The sequence below is a fragment of the Phalacrocorax aristotelis genome, unplaced genomic scaffold (genome assembly GCF_949628215.1).
Source record: "Phalacrocorax aristotelis unplaced genomic scaffold, bGulAri2.1 scaffold_85, whole genome shotgun sequence".
Lineage (NCBI taxonomy): Eukaryota > Metazoa > Chordata > Aves > Suliformes > Phalacrocoracidae > Phalacrocorax > Phalacrocorax aristotelis.
Genome location: NW_027441196.1, coordinates 26,824 through 43,921, shown reverse-complemented (window position 1 = coordinate 43,921; position 17,098 = coordinate 26,824). Strand labels below are relative to the sequence as shown.

General features: G+C 56.7%; 1 protein-coding gene across 1 annotated transcript; it reads right to left on the bottom strand.

Moving 5' to 3' along the window:
* Positions 1-1,243: 1,243 nt before the first annotated feature.
* Positions 1,244-4,138, bottom strand: LOC142051048 (protein maestro-like). The gene is made up of 6 exons (XM_075080258.1): positions 4,081-4,138; positions 3,140-3,322; positions 2,370-2,563; positions 2,058-2,214; positions 1,682-1,784; positions 1,244-1,314 (listed from the first exon to the last, which is right to left on the bottom strand). The coding sequence occupies exons 1-6, from the start codon at positions 4,126-4,128 to the stop codon at positions 1,259-1,261; spliced, it is 741 nt and encodes a 246-aa protein (XP_074936359.1). The 5' UTR covers positions 4,129-4,138; the 3' UTR covers positions 1,244-1,258.
* Positions 4,139-17,098: the final 12,960 nt, after the last annotated feature.

Sequence of the window (17,098 nt, the reverse complement as noted above, 5' to 3'; positions counted from 1 at the left end):
GCCCTGAGCCAGCTAGACCAGCATGGGAGAAGCGTATATGTGGTGGTAGGTGGCCCAAGCCAGCATAGAGTGTAAAAGTCAAAAAGCCGGCAAAATATACTTGGAAGAGAGAAATGGGCTTCAGCTGCCTTAAACCCATGTACTCCTTCCTGGCGACTGGGGACACCCAGCATCCTGACAGTGAGCATATGGAGATAGGTAATGGGAATCCTATTTGCCATCTGATTCCGCTGTAGAGTGCAATTGCTCTCTTCTGCTTCTGTTGGGATTTCACTATCATGTGATTTCGGTATATTCAGTAGAGAGCGCTTCTCTTAGTAAAAATCCCCTACAACACCAAATATCCTCAAATAAGTAAACTTGATATTAAAACCTTAAACCCTCCTCATGTGGAGTCTCCCAACGACCCTAGTCAGGGGGTTTAGCACTGTGGCACCCTGTCACCTGCCAACTAGCTGAGAGCGTGCTCTGCCACGGTGTCTTCATCACTTGTGAGGAGTGGACGTTGCATCAGCACCGCTGCCCAAACTTGGCACACCGCTAGTGAGCGATCCTCTCACGGGGTTTTGTGCCACAAATTGCAGCCCTCTGGGCATCCACGGGAACGTTTTCAGTCTCCCTCCACAGCCTCTTATCGGACTCGACCTTTGCCACCTCCTCAGTGAGGGTGTTATGGGAGATGGTGTCACAACACTACCTAAACCCAAAGTGAACAAACCCCTGTGGTCCCCCATGTCCCAAAGGACTGAAGTGAGGCCAACCAGCTTGTGCCACCCTGGATCTTCTTTCTGGCCCTTCCTGAAGACAGGAGCCACATTTGCTTTCTCCCAGTCCTCAGGAACCTTCCCCAGTTGCTGCAACATTTCAAGGGTCACTGAGAGCAGCCTTGTGGTCACATCAGCCAGCTCCCTCAGCACCTGTGGGTGCATCCCCTCAGGCCTTGGCACAACCCTGGCACGGCCCCCCGCCTCTAGGAAAGAAAGATCACTCTCCATCGGCGTGGTGGTCAAAGGAGGTTTATTGCCATAAGTACCCCCGGCTCGCAGTGGTCACTGTCACAGTCGCAGAAGATCTTGTCTGCCTCTGGCCGCGGGCAATAGGAAGCTGCAGTGACACGGGAGGGGCGATGAGGAGCTGCCCTTGCTGGGTGCTCCTCTCCTGCTCCGAGCCAGGCCTTTTGCTGCCAGGCCTCCAAGCTCCTCCCTGACCAGCAGAGCCAGAGCTCGGCTCTGCTCAAACCTACCTGAGAATAGGAGCCTCACTCCTGCTGCTGGCAAGAGCCGCTAAGGCCTCTTGCTTTTTCCAGGATGTCTCCTAAGGCATGGGACAAAGAGGTGAGTGTCAAGGCACTGCCCCACAGCCCTGGCTTGTGGCCCTCCCCTACACCTGGGACGTGCTTGGGGAGCTGGAGGGGAAGGCTAGAAAGATCAGAACTTTACAGTCGCGACATAGCAGCTGCCAGAGCTGAGCGTCGCCTCGTGCGGGGTCCAGCCTCCCCACCGGCACCCGCTCTGCAGCCCTTCTCCTACGCTCGCACTGAGCCCTCGGCAAACCCCTCTGTGGCAGCCCTCCTAAGGCCGGCCCCAGCCCTGGCCTCCCTGGGCAGATGGGGAAAGCGCAGGCCACCGTGGCCATCTTGGCAGGGAGGAGCACAGCATCGGGCCCCAGCCCTGACTCTCACCTAGGACTGCAATGGTGGCAGAGTGCAGCGCCTGCCCGTTCTCGAGGTGGCGGCTCCTGGCGATGCTGCGGAGCCTCTCCAGCACAGCAGGGGCATCTCTGACCTAGGGGCAAGCAGAGAGGCACAATTTCTTCTCTGGCCAAAAAGACCCCTCTGCTGACCCACGGCCGGTTGGCTGGGTGGGCCACAAGGGGAAAGGGAGAGAAAAGAGGGAGCGAGAGAGAGAGCGCAGGTGTCCAGAAGGGGTGGCCGTGCCTCTGCACCAGCTACCCGGCTCGCACCCTGCCCACCCGTGGCATGTCACCTCATGCTCCCCTCTCGGTTCTGGGGAAGGGCCCTGCGGCCGCAACCTCTCCCCAGGGCACAGCTCACTCACCAGGCAATGGCAAACCTCGTACTGCAGCTCGGCTGCGCTCAGACCGATGGAGGTGATGATGGTCTCCTGCACCCGCTCTGGCCCCAAAAACGGAGCGCAGAGATAGAGAGCGGTCCTGCACACCTGAAAAAGAGAGTCGAGCCACGTCGTTCCTCCCCTGTGGGAGCGGGTGGGGTCCTTGCCAGGAAGCTCGTCCAGCTGAGCTCTGCTCAGCTCACCCCCCCAGCAGAGGGGGCTGCCCCAGACGCAGTCTCCGGGCAGGGAGGGCACTGGCTGCAGCAGTTCGCCAGGCAGCTTTCTATGCCTTTCTACGGCTTGCTACGGCTTTGCAAATGAGATGTGGGGGCTCTTGCATTGGAGACTTCAGGGTCAGGATCCCGGAGGTGCAAGAGAAGGCTGACCCAGGTTTCCGCCACTTCCCTGGCGAAGAATGATCTCTTCCCTGAGGCGGAGGAGGCCAGGGCGGCGTAGAGGCTGAAGGCCGAGGAGCGAAGGACCTCTGGCTCCTGCAACTCACAGACCCCATCTGTCAGCTGGGTAATGAGGGCACCTCCTACCAACGCCACTTCAACAATCGCGCGCTGCCCGTGGAGAAGAGCAGCCCAAGAAACAGCTCTCGTCCACTCATTTCCACCCTCAAGAAACCAGTACGTAAACAACCAGAACAAGAATCAGGGATCGGTAAATCAGTGTGCTTGAATACAGTGCTTTGGAAAACAATGGTTTGGAAAGAAGGTCACCTCATCCAGATTCCTTCCCTGCCACCTAGGTCATGAGTCCCGGAGTGACTCCCAATACACAGGGAGCCTCCGGGCACCTAAGCAGCCTTTCTGGCAGGGGAGCCATGTAATGCCTGGGAAACCACAGGAGCGCACGAGAAACCCTGCCGTCCTGGGGCAGACACAGGCACTTGACAGCACAGCCCACCCTACCCGCAGAAGAGTGGGGGGAAAGGGTCCAAGCAGATGTTCAGCCAGCAGAGAGCCTCCACGCAGCACGGGGAGGCCCTGGGCACACACCGTCCCGCCTCCCTCCCCGCCCCCACCTCTCAGACAAGCAGAAGAAAGAGTTGGTTCACTCACAGCCTCAAAGAACATCTTGGTGGACCTGGCGACGTCTTTGAAGGCAGACCCCAAGCCCTCTGCCTTCAGCTTCCTCACCACCTCAGCCAGCGCCAGCATGCTCTCAGCAGCCACCTCGGGACAGGTGGTGTCCCTCAGGCCCCTCTGCAGCGCCTCCAGAATGGCCTCCTTGTGCCTTCGCACCTGCAAAGCCAAAGACCCCACAAGCTTCTCACGAGTCCTGGCCCAAACAGCGCCTCTTTACCATTGCTTATGTTTTGCACCAGGAGGCGCTGGCCTGTTCTGATCCCCTCAGGAAAGGGGCTCGAGACTCTCTAAGATCTCTTCTGACATGCTCTTTGTCAGAGCCAGCACTTCAGAGAAAGAGAGGCTAATAAAGGCAGTCCCTTCAGGTGCTGGGAGCCCTGACTCGTGCAGCCCTGCCTGCGCCTCTGATCCCCACGCAGGGTGCTGTGCAGACCCCACCCGTGGGAAGGGTTAGGCCGGTTTGGCCATTTGAGCTCTTACGGGATTGTCCTACAAGGCCTCAAGCCCTGGTACATGGGGGAGCTGCCTGCAGGCTCCTTGGTCGCAGTGAGCCGGCCAAGCTCCTCCTGAGGCCAAGGGAGATGCACAGGGCAGCACAGGCTTGGGCCCCCTCGGGGGAACTGTTAGGGGGCTCTAACTCCTTGACGGGCAAGAGTGTTTGGTCAGGAACCCTTCATCTGCCAGGGGCTGAAGTTGCTAGAAACCGGCTCAGAGGGGATCTCAGCCCAGGAAGCCTTGTTTGGCGCCAGGTCCCCCTTTGCCACCCTGCGGACATCAGAGAAAGGAGCGTGGCCTTAGGAAAGAGCCCCGTTTGCCTTTGCTAGCCTGGCCAAGCTCTCAAAGCCCCGTGCAGCTCTCCACCAGGTTCCTGCCAGTGAGTGGCTGCAGTCAGAGAAGGGAAAAGCTGGTCTCACCTCCTCGGGTGCTCTCCTGACTGCATTGCCCAGGCCTCTCGCTGTCATCTGCTGCACAGCGCTGATTCCGTGCTGTGATCTCTCCACCAAGACGCCTAGGACACTCTCCAGGAACTTCTTCTCCATCATCGGGGGGTCCTTCATCAGCTACAATAAAGCAACATGCCCGTGAGTGCCAGGGTGCCAGCCAAGCCCAGGCACAGCACGCGAATGGGCTTCAAAGAAATGAGGATCCATTGGATCCACTGGACGGTGACTCTCTCCTGGCACCTTCTTCCCTCAGAAAGAGACATCCCAAGCAGCACTTTCCTAAGAGAAGCCCTCTGAAGCCTTCCTCCCCGCCCTGTTGCCTCACCTCAGCAAAGAAAGCCGTTGCCGTGAGCTGCAGGTTTTCCGAGCGGGAGTTCAGCCACTGGGAAAGGGCCCATATCACTCCCCTTGAGACGAGCTGGTTGCGAAGCAGGACGCTGCACATAGAGCACAAGAAGGCGACACACAGTCATGCGGCAAGGGCACAGGCCACGACCCCAAACCTCCCCTGCTCCGACGCGGGCGCTGTTCAGCCCTGCAAGGCAGCTCCCTGGGCACACGGGAATGGTCCTGGCAGCCATTTCCCTGGGCACAGCCGCCCACAGGACGGTGAGGCGCAGCCCCGGGGTCTCACCTCGTCAGGAGGCACACACCATCAGCATGAGCCCGCGGGTTTTCGAGAAATGCCCACGCTCCCTGCCTCTGTAGCAGCAGCAGCCACCTCTTCTCCATGCATCTGCTCAGCACCAGCTCTAGAGCCTCACGGTAAGGGCTGGCAAAAAGAAAGCCCAAAGACATCGCAAATCGCAGCACTTCTGGGGAAGATTTGCTGTGGTGGAGCTAAAAAGCTCTGCCGCCGTGGGAGGTGTTGCTCCGCTCTTCCCACACGGCCCCGTGCTGGAGGCCAGGTACCCCTGAAATGACGCTTGGTAGCATTCAAGTCCATAAAGCTCTCAGAAAATGGACATTTTCATCCTTTGCCATGCCTCAAGCCACTGGCAGCGCAGGGTCCCTGGGCTCACTCGATGCCAGATGCCCAAGGTGCTCCCTGAGGGCTCGTCTCGCCAGCATTTTATGCAGCAGGACTTGCAGGTCACAGATAGCTCCAATTTCCCCCAGCTCTTGAGGACCAGGAGTGGGGGCAGAGTCCAGTGCTGTGAGGAGGTGACCCAATGGGTCCGCCCACCGACAGATTTTACAGGCAGGATCTCTGCTGCTACAGCCAAGCCCGCTGGTCATGCCCTGCCAGGCCGCAGATTAGACGAGCTGAGTCTCTAGGACACCAGACCACAGATGGCCATGGCCGGAGCTGGGCCACCGCCCCCGGGCCAGGAGGGGTCTCCCCGTCTGTGGGCTGGGCCAACCCCACGCAGGGTCTCTGCCCGGTCAGCGGAGGGAGAAAAAGGACACGCTGCCGTCAAGGCTGCACAGGAGGCAGGATGAGAGCAGTTGGTGGTGCCAACCCCACAACCCCTTCCTCTCTGGGAACAGATGGTTCTCCAGGAAAGAAGAGAAGCCAAGACAGCCCTGAACCGGCCGCCACGCCAAGGAAACAGGGCAGGCCAAAGTGCTCCCTCAGCACCACAGACGAACACGCCTGGGTGGGGAAGTAAAGCTCCCCAACTTCCCTGCCCCTCCTGCTCCTTACCTGCACGGCTTGTCCTCACTTCTCGGTACATTGAGGAAGAGTCCCCTCCGGCATCTCAAAGGGGGGAGCAGCATCTCCTCCCCCAGCACCTTGCTGACCTCACCCAGGAGGCCTGGAAGGAGGCGGGGAAGCAGGCGCCGGACCCTTTCCTCGGTTGGCAGCACGAACACCACCTCGGAGATGGCACGGAGGAGCTACAGGGAAATCCAGCCAAGAACCACCTGTTAAACAAGGGCTTTGCCCACCAGCGCAGTCCCTCTGCCTCCCCTGGGGGCTCTTGCTGCCTGCAGGTCTCATGCCAGGGACAGCAGCGAAGCACCCCAGCCCCTCTACAGCGGCACCGCTGAGACGCCCTGGCACGTCGCCCCTGTGCAGTCCCCCCAGGCATTTGATAGTTAGACAGCGGATGCAAAGCTGCGGGGATGCCTCTGCCTTCGAACATACCGTGAGGGACTCCAGAGCAGCCTGGCTGTGGTCCGGTTGGTGAGCGGAGGAGTGGGGCCCAGGGTTGTTCTCTCCCGCTGCCTCTAATTTCTGTGTTAAGTACTTCAGGACCTGAACCCCCAGGACGCTTCTCCCCAAGGTCCTCCACAGCTCCATCGCGTCCCTGCAGGGGAAGAGACGTTCACCCCTGAGCTCACATCCCTGGTACCTGCGGTGCCCTCACTAGAGGCCAAACGCTCTCCTCATCAGCAGTGGGGCTTATGATGCCTGGTTCCTTCCCGAGACGGGAGCACACGGCCTTGCAGTGCTCAGACCTTTTGGGAGGCAAGCGACCTTCTTCTCCACTGGATTCCCCCTCACCCAGGACCCAGGCAAGCCACGGGGTCTGTCTTTAACCACAGTGGGGCGAGGTGGGAGTGCACAGACCTGTCCACGGGCAGCCGCTTCTGGAGGAGGCTGTCCACCACGGGCTCATGGTGAAAGCGGGCCAGGAGACGCACCGCCTGGAGCAGGAGGGGCCTGTGGGTGCTCTGTCGCATGGTCTGCATGCAGCTGTGGAGGATGTGCAGGACTTCTGGCACCTGAAAGGAAGAAGGTGGGAAAGAACGCCGCAATGCCCCTGCCGCCACCAACTTGAAATAGGAGGGCAGCAGCATTTACAAAATCTTTACATTCCTGCAGAATTTAAAAACCCTTTAACTGCAAGCCTTTGGGAAGACCCACAAGTCCCTGGTGCTCTGCTGCTGTACATTTGAACTCCCATCGCTCCCAGGGACTGCCCCTTGGAAAATCTGCAGAGCGAAGAGCCGGCGAGGACTGATGGGAACAGCCCCATGGGATGTCCTCTAGGAGATCACAGCTGCTGCAAGGCTGAACTATTGAAATGAAGGGTTGAAATCTTCCCCTTTGGAGGGGAACAGAATGTGCCATCGCTCAAAGGGCTCAATTCTTCTCAGGCTGCTGCCTTCTCCAGCTCGCTGAACTGCTGCAGCCCTCGGGGAACTGGGAAGAACCAATACCTGCCGTTTTTCCCCACCAACTCCCCTGACCCTCTTACAGATTCCAGGCCCTGCTCTGTTCCCAGATTAGGATTGGATGCTTACAATAGTGGAGCTCCCAGGTACTCTGTGGCAACCCGAACTAACCTTGAAAGAGACAAGGGCGTAACACCAGGGCCGGCAGACTACTGCGCAGGAAGGGCAAGGCAGCCTGCCATCTGCTCCTTCGCTGCTTCTCCAGGGCCAGGGCCACCCTGAAAAAGTGCCGGGGTTCAACACTCCCGGTGAAAGGGCACTTGGAGCCTTGGAACCGGCCAGCCATGACCACGGGGCTACGGCTCATCATTTCTGTGCCAGAGCCACAGGGCAGATGAACCCGTCCTCCCTGCGAGGCCCCTTGGGGCAGCCGTACCGAGCACGGGTGGCTGGGTACGGCCTTTGCTCTATGGGGAGGTGCTTCCTGGGAGCAGGATCTCTCACAGGCACACTGGGAAAACCTCTTCAGGCCTGGATGCCGGAGAAACATCTCTGTGCTCCTCCAGATCTCACCAAAACCAGGGCTGGAGGAAGGCTGCTTTGGTGGGCCCAGGAAGAGAAGGTCACCAGGCGCCTTTGCCGTCAGGTGGGTCTCAGCGCTGCTCTGCAATCGGTAGGTCTCCACTGGGTGTCCCTGGGGACAAAGATTGAAAGGAGCAATTTGGTTTGTTTTGTCCCCAATCCCGGGGTGCCACGAGAGAGACCCGCCACCCCCAAGTCAGCTGTGTGACATGGACCCCATGTACAAGCTGCAGACATGGGTCAGGACAGCTGTGGGAAGCAGGCAAGGCATTCTGTGGTCAGAAAGCAGAGCTGGAGACAATGGGGAGGGAAGCCCAGGGCAGCCGGCAGCTGGCAGTGGGGCCCAGCAGAGTGCAGCGCCCCCAGAAATGCCCGGCTCCCTGAGCCTCGGCCCTGGGACTGCAGCACGGGGCCGGCACCAGCTGGGGCTTTGCTGGGAAAACCCAGGCAGGGTGACCCTGACACCCTGCACGTGTTCCTGGCCCCGGGATCTGACAACCTCTCTCCCTGCCCATCGCTGCCATGGGATGCAGAAAGCAGTGCTGCTGGCCCTGGTGTGGTCCTGAGCCACCTCTCGATGGAGGAGTCTTTAACCAGCAGGCCTAAAAAGAGGGGAAACTCTCCAGAATTAAGCTGTGCTTAACATTTTGCAGGCAGTATGGCTGTAGAGCTGCACCATGGTGCTGCTCCTGGGGACTGTGCTAGAAACAGGGCGGCTGCCTGTATCTGCAGGCAGGCAGTGGAGTGTTGCAGCAGGAATGATTGATGGTTTGTGCGGCTGTTGAATGGGGTCAGCCTTTAAACGTGTCTGACCTGGTACGCCTGGTTCCTTTTTCCTTGCAGGTTCTATTTAGAGCTAAAATAGTACTTTTAAAAAAAAATAAAAGCAAAACCAACAAGGAAACAAACAAAAAAAACAGTCCTGGCCACTCTGCAAGGCGATGCTGGTCACCAATATTAGGACGCAGGATTGGGCCCAGGGCAGGGCTTTTACAGGCAGCACATTTCTTGAAGGCTCCCGGTAATGCAGTTCCTGGCCAGTGATCGAGAAATGGGGCAGCTGCCCAGAGTTGCTATTTTTGCTCTCTCCCCATCGCTCTCTGTCTGGCTCCCTGACCCCATTTTTCAGTTCCTCCCTCTCTATCTTTAGCCCATCACTGGTTATTTCTTTCTTTTCCTTCCTTCCTTCCTTCCTTCCTTCTTTCTTTCTCTTTCTTTCTCTCTGACTCCCAGCCTGTATTGTCTAACTCCGCCCTGTCTGTCCTGTAGCCTGTTACTCTGTTTTCCTTTCCCTACACCTCTCTCCCGCTCCCTGGCCTTCTCCTTTCTCTGTTGCCGTGTCCTCCCTCCTGGCTGCTGTTTTCCCCTGTGTCCTGCAGCCTGTGCCCTCTCTCCCGCCTGTATTCCCCACTCAGCTGGCCCTGCTGCTCTCGGGGCCTCCGTCCTGCTCCTGTCTGCTTTTCTTCCTCCTGCGTCTCCACCCTGGAGGCCGCGGCTGCTGTGCCCTTCTGCGCCTCCTTGTCCTGACCCACAGCCCTCTCTGCCTCAGTCTCTCGGGGTCGTTTCCCGCCCTCCCCTCGCCCTGTGTCCCGCTCTGCGCCCCGGCCTCCCCCTTTCTCTCTCCCCGCTGCCTTTTCCCTCCGCCCCTCTCCCCTCTGTCCCCCTGCCCCGCTCCCTCTGCCACGTCTCTGTCCCTGCGCTCTCCTGGTGCCTTTACCGTCTCTCTGACCCCCTGTCCCGCTCCCTCGCCCGGAGCCCCGCTGCCCCCTTGCCCTCCATCTGTTTCTCGCTCCGTCCCTCTGTCCCTCTGCCGGCTCCTTACCAGGATTTTTCCTTCCTCCACTCCCTGCCCAGCTGCGCCCTGTTCTCCTGCTCCCTCTGTGTGTCTGCCTGCTGCTGTCTCCCCCCTGCCCCCTCCCCGCCCAGCGGGTGTCCCGGAGCAGGGCCTGGGCAGCCCCGGGGAGGCGGCCGTGGGGCCTGCGGGGGGGCGGCGGGCTCGGGCTGGGGGGGCGGTGCCCGCGCAGGGTCGGGCGGCGGGAAGGCGCGCCCCGGGGCATGCTGGGAGCTGGAGCCCTGGGGCAGGGGCTGCCGGGCGGCCATGTTGCCCCGGCGCCAGCCCGTGGCCCGAGGCCTGTCCCGCAGCCCCAGGCCGCCCCCGGGCCTGTCCTGGCAGCAGCCAGCTGGGCCTGTGCCCCGCTCCGGCCTCCCTGAGCTGTGCCTCGGGGCGGCCTCCTGGGGTGCGAGCTGTGAGGCACCAATGGGCTCTCGGAGTTATACCTAAGCACGAAGGAAAGTGTGTATCTAATATAACATGCATGTTGTACTGTATCTCTCCCAGGCACTTAATCTGATGCCAAAGAGAAACTACATCTGGCAGGCAAGACAACTATCAAGCCATAACGGGGAAGTTTGGCTGTCAAAGCTTTGCACGTTTTCAAAATTGAGCTCATCTACATTTTAAAGGCAACAGCTTTGGGGACACTTCTAAAAATTTACATATACTCTTTTGAACCAATCATACCACACTTTACTGTATTTACGTATTTTGCTGGCTTCAGGAGTAGATTTCGTGGGTAATGCAGCCAAAAAGTAGAAAGAGTTCTCTTTCTAGCTACTACGTTACAGGATCAACACTGAAGAGACCCTGTAGGTACACTTCATTCGAAGTCCTGCTGACAGAGCTCAAAAGAAAAACAAGAATATAAACCTGAAGATCAGAACAGAGTCAAGCTCTGTGACCGCCTTTTAAGAAAGGGAGGCAGACAGAAGCTTATGCAAGTGTGCAGTTTGGTTAAATAGAGCTATTCAAAGCCCCGTCTTCTCTCCCCACGTGCCATTGAGTTGGTGTTTAAATGAAGAACATGCTATTTGTAAAAGCTGCTTCCTCTTCAGGAAATGAATTTATACAGGCTTTTTGCAGACGAGTCTAGCTGGAACACACGACGCTGCGGTATGAAATTGTATGACTTGTTTTCAAAAAGAATGGACAAAGGCCGTGCCCAAGAAGACCCAGCAAAAGAGTCTTTTTGTTTGTTTAAGTCACCTCTGAATTTTCATGGTAAATATCACCCCTGCCAACTTCACCGATACTCGTTCAGAGAAAACGACTGTTTCCATCCTTTCACGTACGTGCACGTCTTACCTCATACATGACTTGTCCTGATGCCAAGTGTCTTCTCTCAGCGAATGCTCACTGCAACAGATGTAAACTCACAGCATCGCCTTCACTGGAAAAGGTATAAATTATGAGATTTGGTTACAAAGCTGCTTGATAGTCCTCGTTATCCCTTCCTTAGATCTAGGCTGAAGTTGCCTTAAGAGCATTGTCTCACTGAAGAGAAGAACATAAAAGGACAAGCTGAATAGAAATCACTCAAAGGTGGAGCCAGAATTAGCCCATCAGAAACAAGAAAGTAAATACAGGATAGTAAGTCTTAAACACCCAGCATTGTTTCCAATTAGATCAAGAAAAAAGAAAACAAGGAATAAAAAAAGCCCTGTACAAAAATGCGTTACTGCCTTGCGTTTACTACATTTTCTACAGTTTTTTAACTGAGTTCACTTCATCTGCAATGGTGCATTCTGTTATTACAGCTTAGCAATTGCCATTCCCTACTCTGAGAACATTAGCTCTAACAAGCATAGCAAATCAGTTATGTACAAGAAACTTTATCCTATTTAAGGGCCTTAAGTAAGAGAGACAAATCTCAGCCTCGCCCTCCCACTGCTCACAGCCCGTCAGCACTGGGATACAGCCCGCGCCTTCTTTGCCAAACGGGTATTAGGGCAAATCATGGCTCTACCTCAGACGAGGCAGCGGCCGAGTTGCAGGGGAGACACACACCATTGCCACGGGAAAGGAGTATTTCTAGAAAGCGTGGAAGGGAGATAATAGCTTAGTACAGTTTGCACCAGCCCTCATTTAGAATCAAAATAGCAAGCAGGGAAAGCAAAAAAGTTTTGAATGCACACCAGCGCCTTCATGAATGAGAACACAAATTGACAAAGGCAGCCGGAAACAACAGCAAAAAGCACAGCAGCTTGTTCGGCAAAAAGCTGACTCCTGCCGAGGAGAAGCGCACGCTGCTCTGTAACACGCAAAGCCGCCTGCCAGCAGCTTTGTTACAAGGCCTTGATGAAGACAGACCTTTCAGCACCTGCAGCCCCTCCCAGCACAGCGCTGACTGCCAGAGCAGAGACACGAGCACGCCAAGACTCCTGCACTAAGCTCTGCAAGAACAGGACGCAGGCTGGCCTTTAGCCTCCTTGCAAAATGCAACACGATGACAACAGGGAGCTTTACATCAACAGCAAAGTGTTACACGACAACAAAACAGAGACGTGACCGTCACAACGTATCCTTTCCTTTATACGTTGTTTTTTCTTCTCCCAGAGGTGCGGGAAAATAAAAAAAACCCTAAGCCCCAAGGCTTCCTCCTCTCCCAGATCGAGGGCTTGCTGTGACTGCGCTGCCTGGCAAGCTGCTGCAGAATTTACCTTTCCTCTTGGCTACAAGAATTCTAATCTTAGCAGCGCCCACAGTAATCTAGACAACTGTATTTTCTTTCACGTTTCCTGGAAACCAAATTACATTTCCAACCTTCTCTGCTACTCAAAGCACTACCAAAAGCCTTTTGATTATGCGAATTCTTGCTGCTCCAAGTCTCGATGACTCTTAGGAGGAAGGTGATGAGGACCTCCCTCCTTAGGTTACGAGGACTCTTCATAACCTTTACCACACAACAACCAAATTTCCCCACCAAAGGTTCTTCATGTTCTTCACGTTCAAAAGTGAACCACTTCTTTGTGGTGTAGAAAAACTCCCTGAGGCAACGGAGAGTTACAACTACATTCGATTGCAAATCACTTTGGTAGACACAGATTCAAGGTGTGACGTGATCCTTCTGAACCTTTACTTTCCCTGTTCCCAGCTTACTTAGATTTAAGAAATAAGACTTACAAAACGATGTCATTTTTTCACAAACATAAGTAACTCACAGGCTATACGCTTACGTCAGCACACAGCTTGCCTTTCCACCTCAAACTCTGAGATTTATCAGGTTGATCGGCAAACTAACACAGTGGAGCACCAACCCAACTCGTCTCTTTAGGCATCACCACCACACAAACGCTCGCTGCCAGTAATCCCACTGCAGCACTACAGACAAGCAAATCCCCACCTGGATTCTAGCAAGTCAAACCAAATCACGTTCTGGAAAGCTGAGTAATAAGGAAGTATTTGTTGCATATTCTAAGGTGATAAAAATAGAGTGAATCTTGACGTTCCATTAAGTTAAGGTGACTCTTGTCTACGCTCAGATAAGGAGCCGAGGGGACAGGACTTTGTTTGAGTTTTGGGTTAGAGACGACAGGAAAAATTAGTGACATTGCACAGTGTATCCCATCTGCACAGGCACCATATTCAATTAGCAGAGATTGAAGGACTTCAGGCTGAAAGTCAATCTGTTAACCACCTCCCAGACCACTCAGTGAAGGCTGTTTTTTCCTACCCAAAGTCCAGAGAAAAGTGTGTTCTGCTCTAAAGTCACCGGCTTGCTAGTCCGAGACCGACGCCAGACTCTGCCTCCTCCCAGCGCTGCTCCACGCCAGCACAGCTCCGTCCTGCCGGCACTGGTGGCGGTTGGCTCCAACGGTCCGACCCCAACGGAAACTGGGCGGGGAGTCTCTCCAGTATGGCTCTGTGAGTCTTGCACTGGGGAGCCCAGAGCTGGACACAGCACAGGGGAAGGGTCACCTCCCTCCATCTCCTGCTGATGCCTTGCCTACTGCAGCCCAGGACTCAGTTAGCCGCCTGTGCCCCAGGAGCACTTTGCCGGCTCCAAACTGGTCAGCTGGGGGTCCACCATGTCCCCAGGAGTCTGCACAGCTGCTTTCCAGCTGGGTGTCCCCCAGCGTGTACTGGTGCAAGGGCTTGTTCCTTCCCAGGTGCGGGACTTTGCCCTTCCCCGGGGTGAGCTGCATGAGGGTCCTGTCAGCCCCTTTCTCCAGCCTCTCAGGGCCCCTCTGGTCGGCAGCACGACCCGCCGGCGCATGAGCCTCTCCTCCCACTTCTGTGCCACCTGCAAGCTGTCCGAGGGTACACTCTGCCCCATCAGCCAGATCACTGCATGTGAGCAGGGCTCACATAGTGCAGCGCAGGGCTTGCAGACGTGCACTTCGATATGGCATAACTTCTCACAGCAGGTTCAGAAATTTATTCAGTCTGTTTTTTTGTTCTATATACAGCGCTTCCCCTTTTGCTTCCTGCAGGCTACTAAAAGCTGTTCAAACTGTCCCATTTTTCATTTGAACGTCACATCTCTTCACAGCGCTGGTGTTATGTGTCACACCGGGTCAGGTTGTACTCTCACATAGATGGTTAGACAGGGGGTAGCCTAGATTTAAAACCACCCTCCTGGGCACTGTCTCGCACACACTGGGGACCCTGGCAGGCTCTCTGGGGTGCCGCCTTTCCCGCAGTGCCGACTCTTGTGGCCGCTGCCTGTCCTTCCCTGCAGTGCTGCCTGCACCCACCTGCTGCGGCTGTCCTTGGGAAGGGCGCTGGAGCTGAGAGAGGCCTTGGGAGAGGCGGAGGGGGAAGCTCTTCTCCAGAGACTTGCCAGCAACTCTGCAGAGCATCCCTTTTCCAGCCCATGAGACGCTCTGTGTGACAAGGGAAGGTGCCCGTTGGTCCAAGGGATGAGGCCCTGCAGGGCTCCCATCAGGGTCCTTTGACGTGCCCATCCTCCAGCCGCCCCTCCAGGGGCTGGGGGCTCTCATCTACGTCCGCAGGCAATGTCTCAGCTGCCCAGGGATGTTGAAAACAGGGAAAGACATCGGCTGTTTATGTGAATAGCATGTCCCTTCTCCCCAGGGAAGGCGGTCTGCACCTGGAGATTGTGTGTAAATATTCACGATGCTGTTAATGCTCTTTTAAATATACTCTTTTAATGCTCTTTTGAAACAGCAGTGTTGTGTTGCGCACCAGGTTTTCGAAAGCATGCCAGATTTCCCTATTTACAGTCGATGGGCATTCTCCTCAAGAGCACCAGCTCGGCTTTTGGCAGCCTGACCTCACGGTGCTCTTCAGTTTGCCAGCCAGGAACAAGTCAACCCGCTACTGAACGAGCAACGTTTTCAAGGAGTGCCATATTTCAAAGTCCTACATTCTACCTAGAAAGGCCCAAGGTTTGCACCCATGACTGGGTGAGGAGCTTGACAGCCAGCCACGGATATTGCAGGGACTTGATTTCCACGCTGTTATTGGAGGAATCTATGAACACGCTGCGCTTATGAATCTAGGGAGTGAAGGTGTGTTTATGTTTCACCAGTAAACATCCAGCCCTGCTCATCTGGAAAGGCAGAAAAGGACCGGGCTGTGTTCGTGTTTATCTAAGCAGTGGTTGCGTATACATGGGTGCTGGCAAAGGCATTGCTCCGACTGTGCCCATCTCTTTTGCCGGTCACATTAATTGTGTAAGTCTGCGCGTGTGTTGGTGTGTCTGGCTCTTTGGAAAGCAGCGCAAGTCTCTCGGACACACACACGGCAACAGCAGCGGCCACATCCATCAGGCTGGGATAGGACGAGCCTCCTGGGTGCGATAGTCCACCTGATTGGGCTCTAGCGGACCTGGAAGGAGAAATCCCTTGTGTTCACAAGTCTGCTGCATCTGGCTGCTCCATCACAGAGTGGGGAAGGAAACGCAAAGAAACTCTGCAGCAGAGATCACAGGGGTGGACAGAGGGGCAGCGCTGGCCAGGCTGTGAAAGTCCCCCTCCTGAGGTGACAAGTGGGGTGGGGTGTTCCAGGGGAGCAGTGCTTAGGGGCGGGGTGGCACCCCATGGGCGTGGCTGGGTGGGTGGGGAGGGTGCACTGTGAGGTCACAGACCCCGCTGTGCCGTGCCATGATATATTGTGCTGTGCTGCGGGTACAGCTTGGCCAGTGCCGGCAGCAGCAGCGGTAGCAGCAGCAGCAGCGGTAGCAGCAGCAGCCGCAGCAGCAGCAGCACGGTGCAGGCACGGGGGACCATGGCCCCCACGTGCCTCCTTATTATCCTCCTATTGGTGGCCCTGCAAGCCCGGGACGCCCAGGCTGCTCCATGGCAAGCATGGGGATTAGGTAGGTGGGCAGGCGAGGGCTGGCATCCAGCCCTGGGCAGCGTGGAGCAGCGCCCAGCGCACATTGGGGTGGTAGCGGGGCCGGGACCATGGTGGGGCAAGGCTGGGAGAGCAGCAGGGCTGGGCTGAGCCAGGGGAGCCATGGCCGGCTCCAGGGGCAAGTGGGAGGCAGTTGTGCTGCGGGGAGGCGCCGGGGGCCGCGGCCACTGCAGGGGGATTTTCCAGGTGAATGGTGGGGCCGGGAGCAGTGCCGTGGGGTGAGAAAGCATCCCTAGAGCTGGCCCTGTGCCACCCAGTCCCGCTGCAGCCTTCCCGCAGCCTGCACGTCGGCGCCGGCGCTGCACAGCAGAGCAAGGCAGTAGCCTTCGGGAGCGCTTCTATGCCGGGCTGGTGACAGCTGTGCCCGGGGCCGTGGCTCTGCCGCTCCCCAGCTGGGTCCAGCTTTCAGCCTCGGGGATGTCTGTCCTGGGGAGACATCCGCTCAGGAAGACGGGAGCATTCCTGCTCTAGCCCTGCAGTGCTCTCCTTGGCAAACCCAGGTCCCCGACACACAGCCCCAGCCCTCAGCCCGGGGGAACAGATGGGGCAGCGGTGGGGCACTCCCACTGCCCAGCAGGCCCTTCTCCACGAGATGTGCGAATGACCATTTTTTCCCTCCAGTGCTTCCACGTGGGCCTTTTTTGTGCACAGTAGAGATCTCCCAGTAAGAAATCCCCAAGGGGCCGTATGTCCATCCGGTGCTTGAGGCGTGTGGCACACGGCCTGGAAACAGTATTTTGAGAGCTTCCAGGTGCCAGCCAACAGGCCACTCAGGCCCCTCTGCGGCTTTGGAAATCTCCACCTGTGTCATTACCTGACCCCCCTCCAGTCACTGCAGGTCACTGGGAAAGAAGTCGATCACAACAGCTAATGGAAATGTGCTTGATTACAGCCGTGCCTCCAGGCCATGGTCTCCAGGCGCCTCAGGCAGATGTTCTCTGGGAGCCTCAGGATGATCCCACAGGTATGTCACTTCAAGGAATGTGCATTTAGGGTTGAAGATGCTGTTCATGTGAAATTTTACTCAACAATTTCTTGGCCAATGCTCAGACACGCAGAAGAGCAGAGAGGGCACGGCTCGGGCTCGGTGATGTGCCCTGGGATACTCTGCCCTGCGAAGGTGTCTTTGACAGCCCCTCCGAGCCTCTGCTGCTCCCAGTGGCTGCTGCAAAGCCCGCGGGC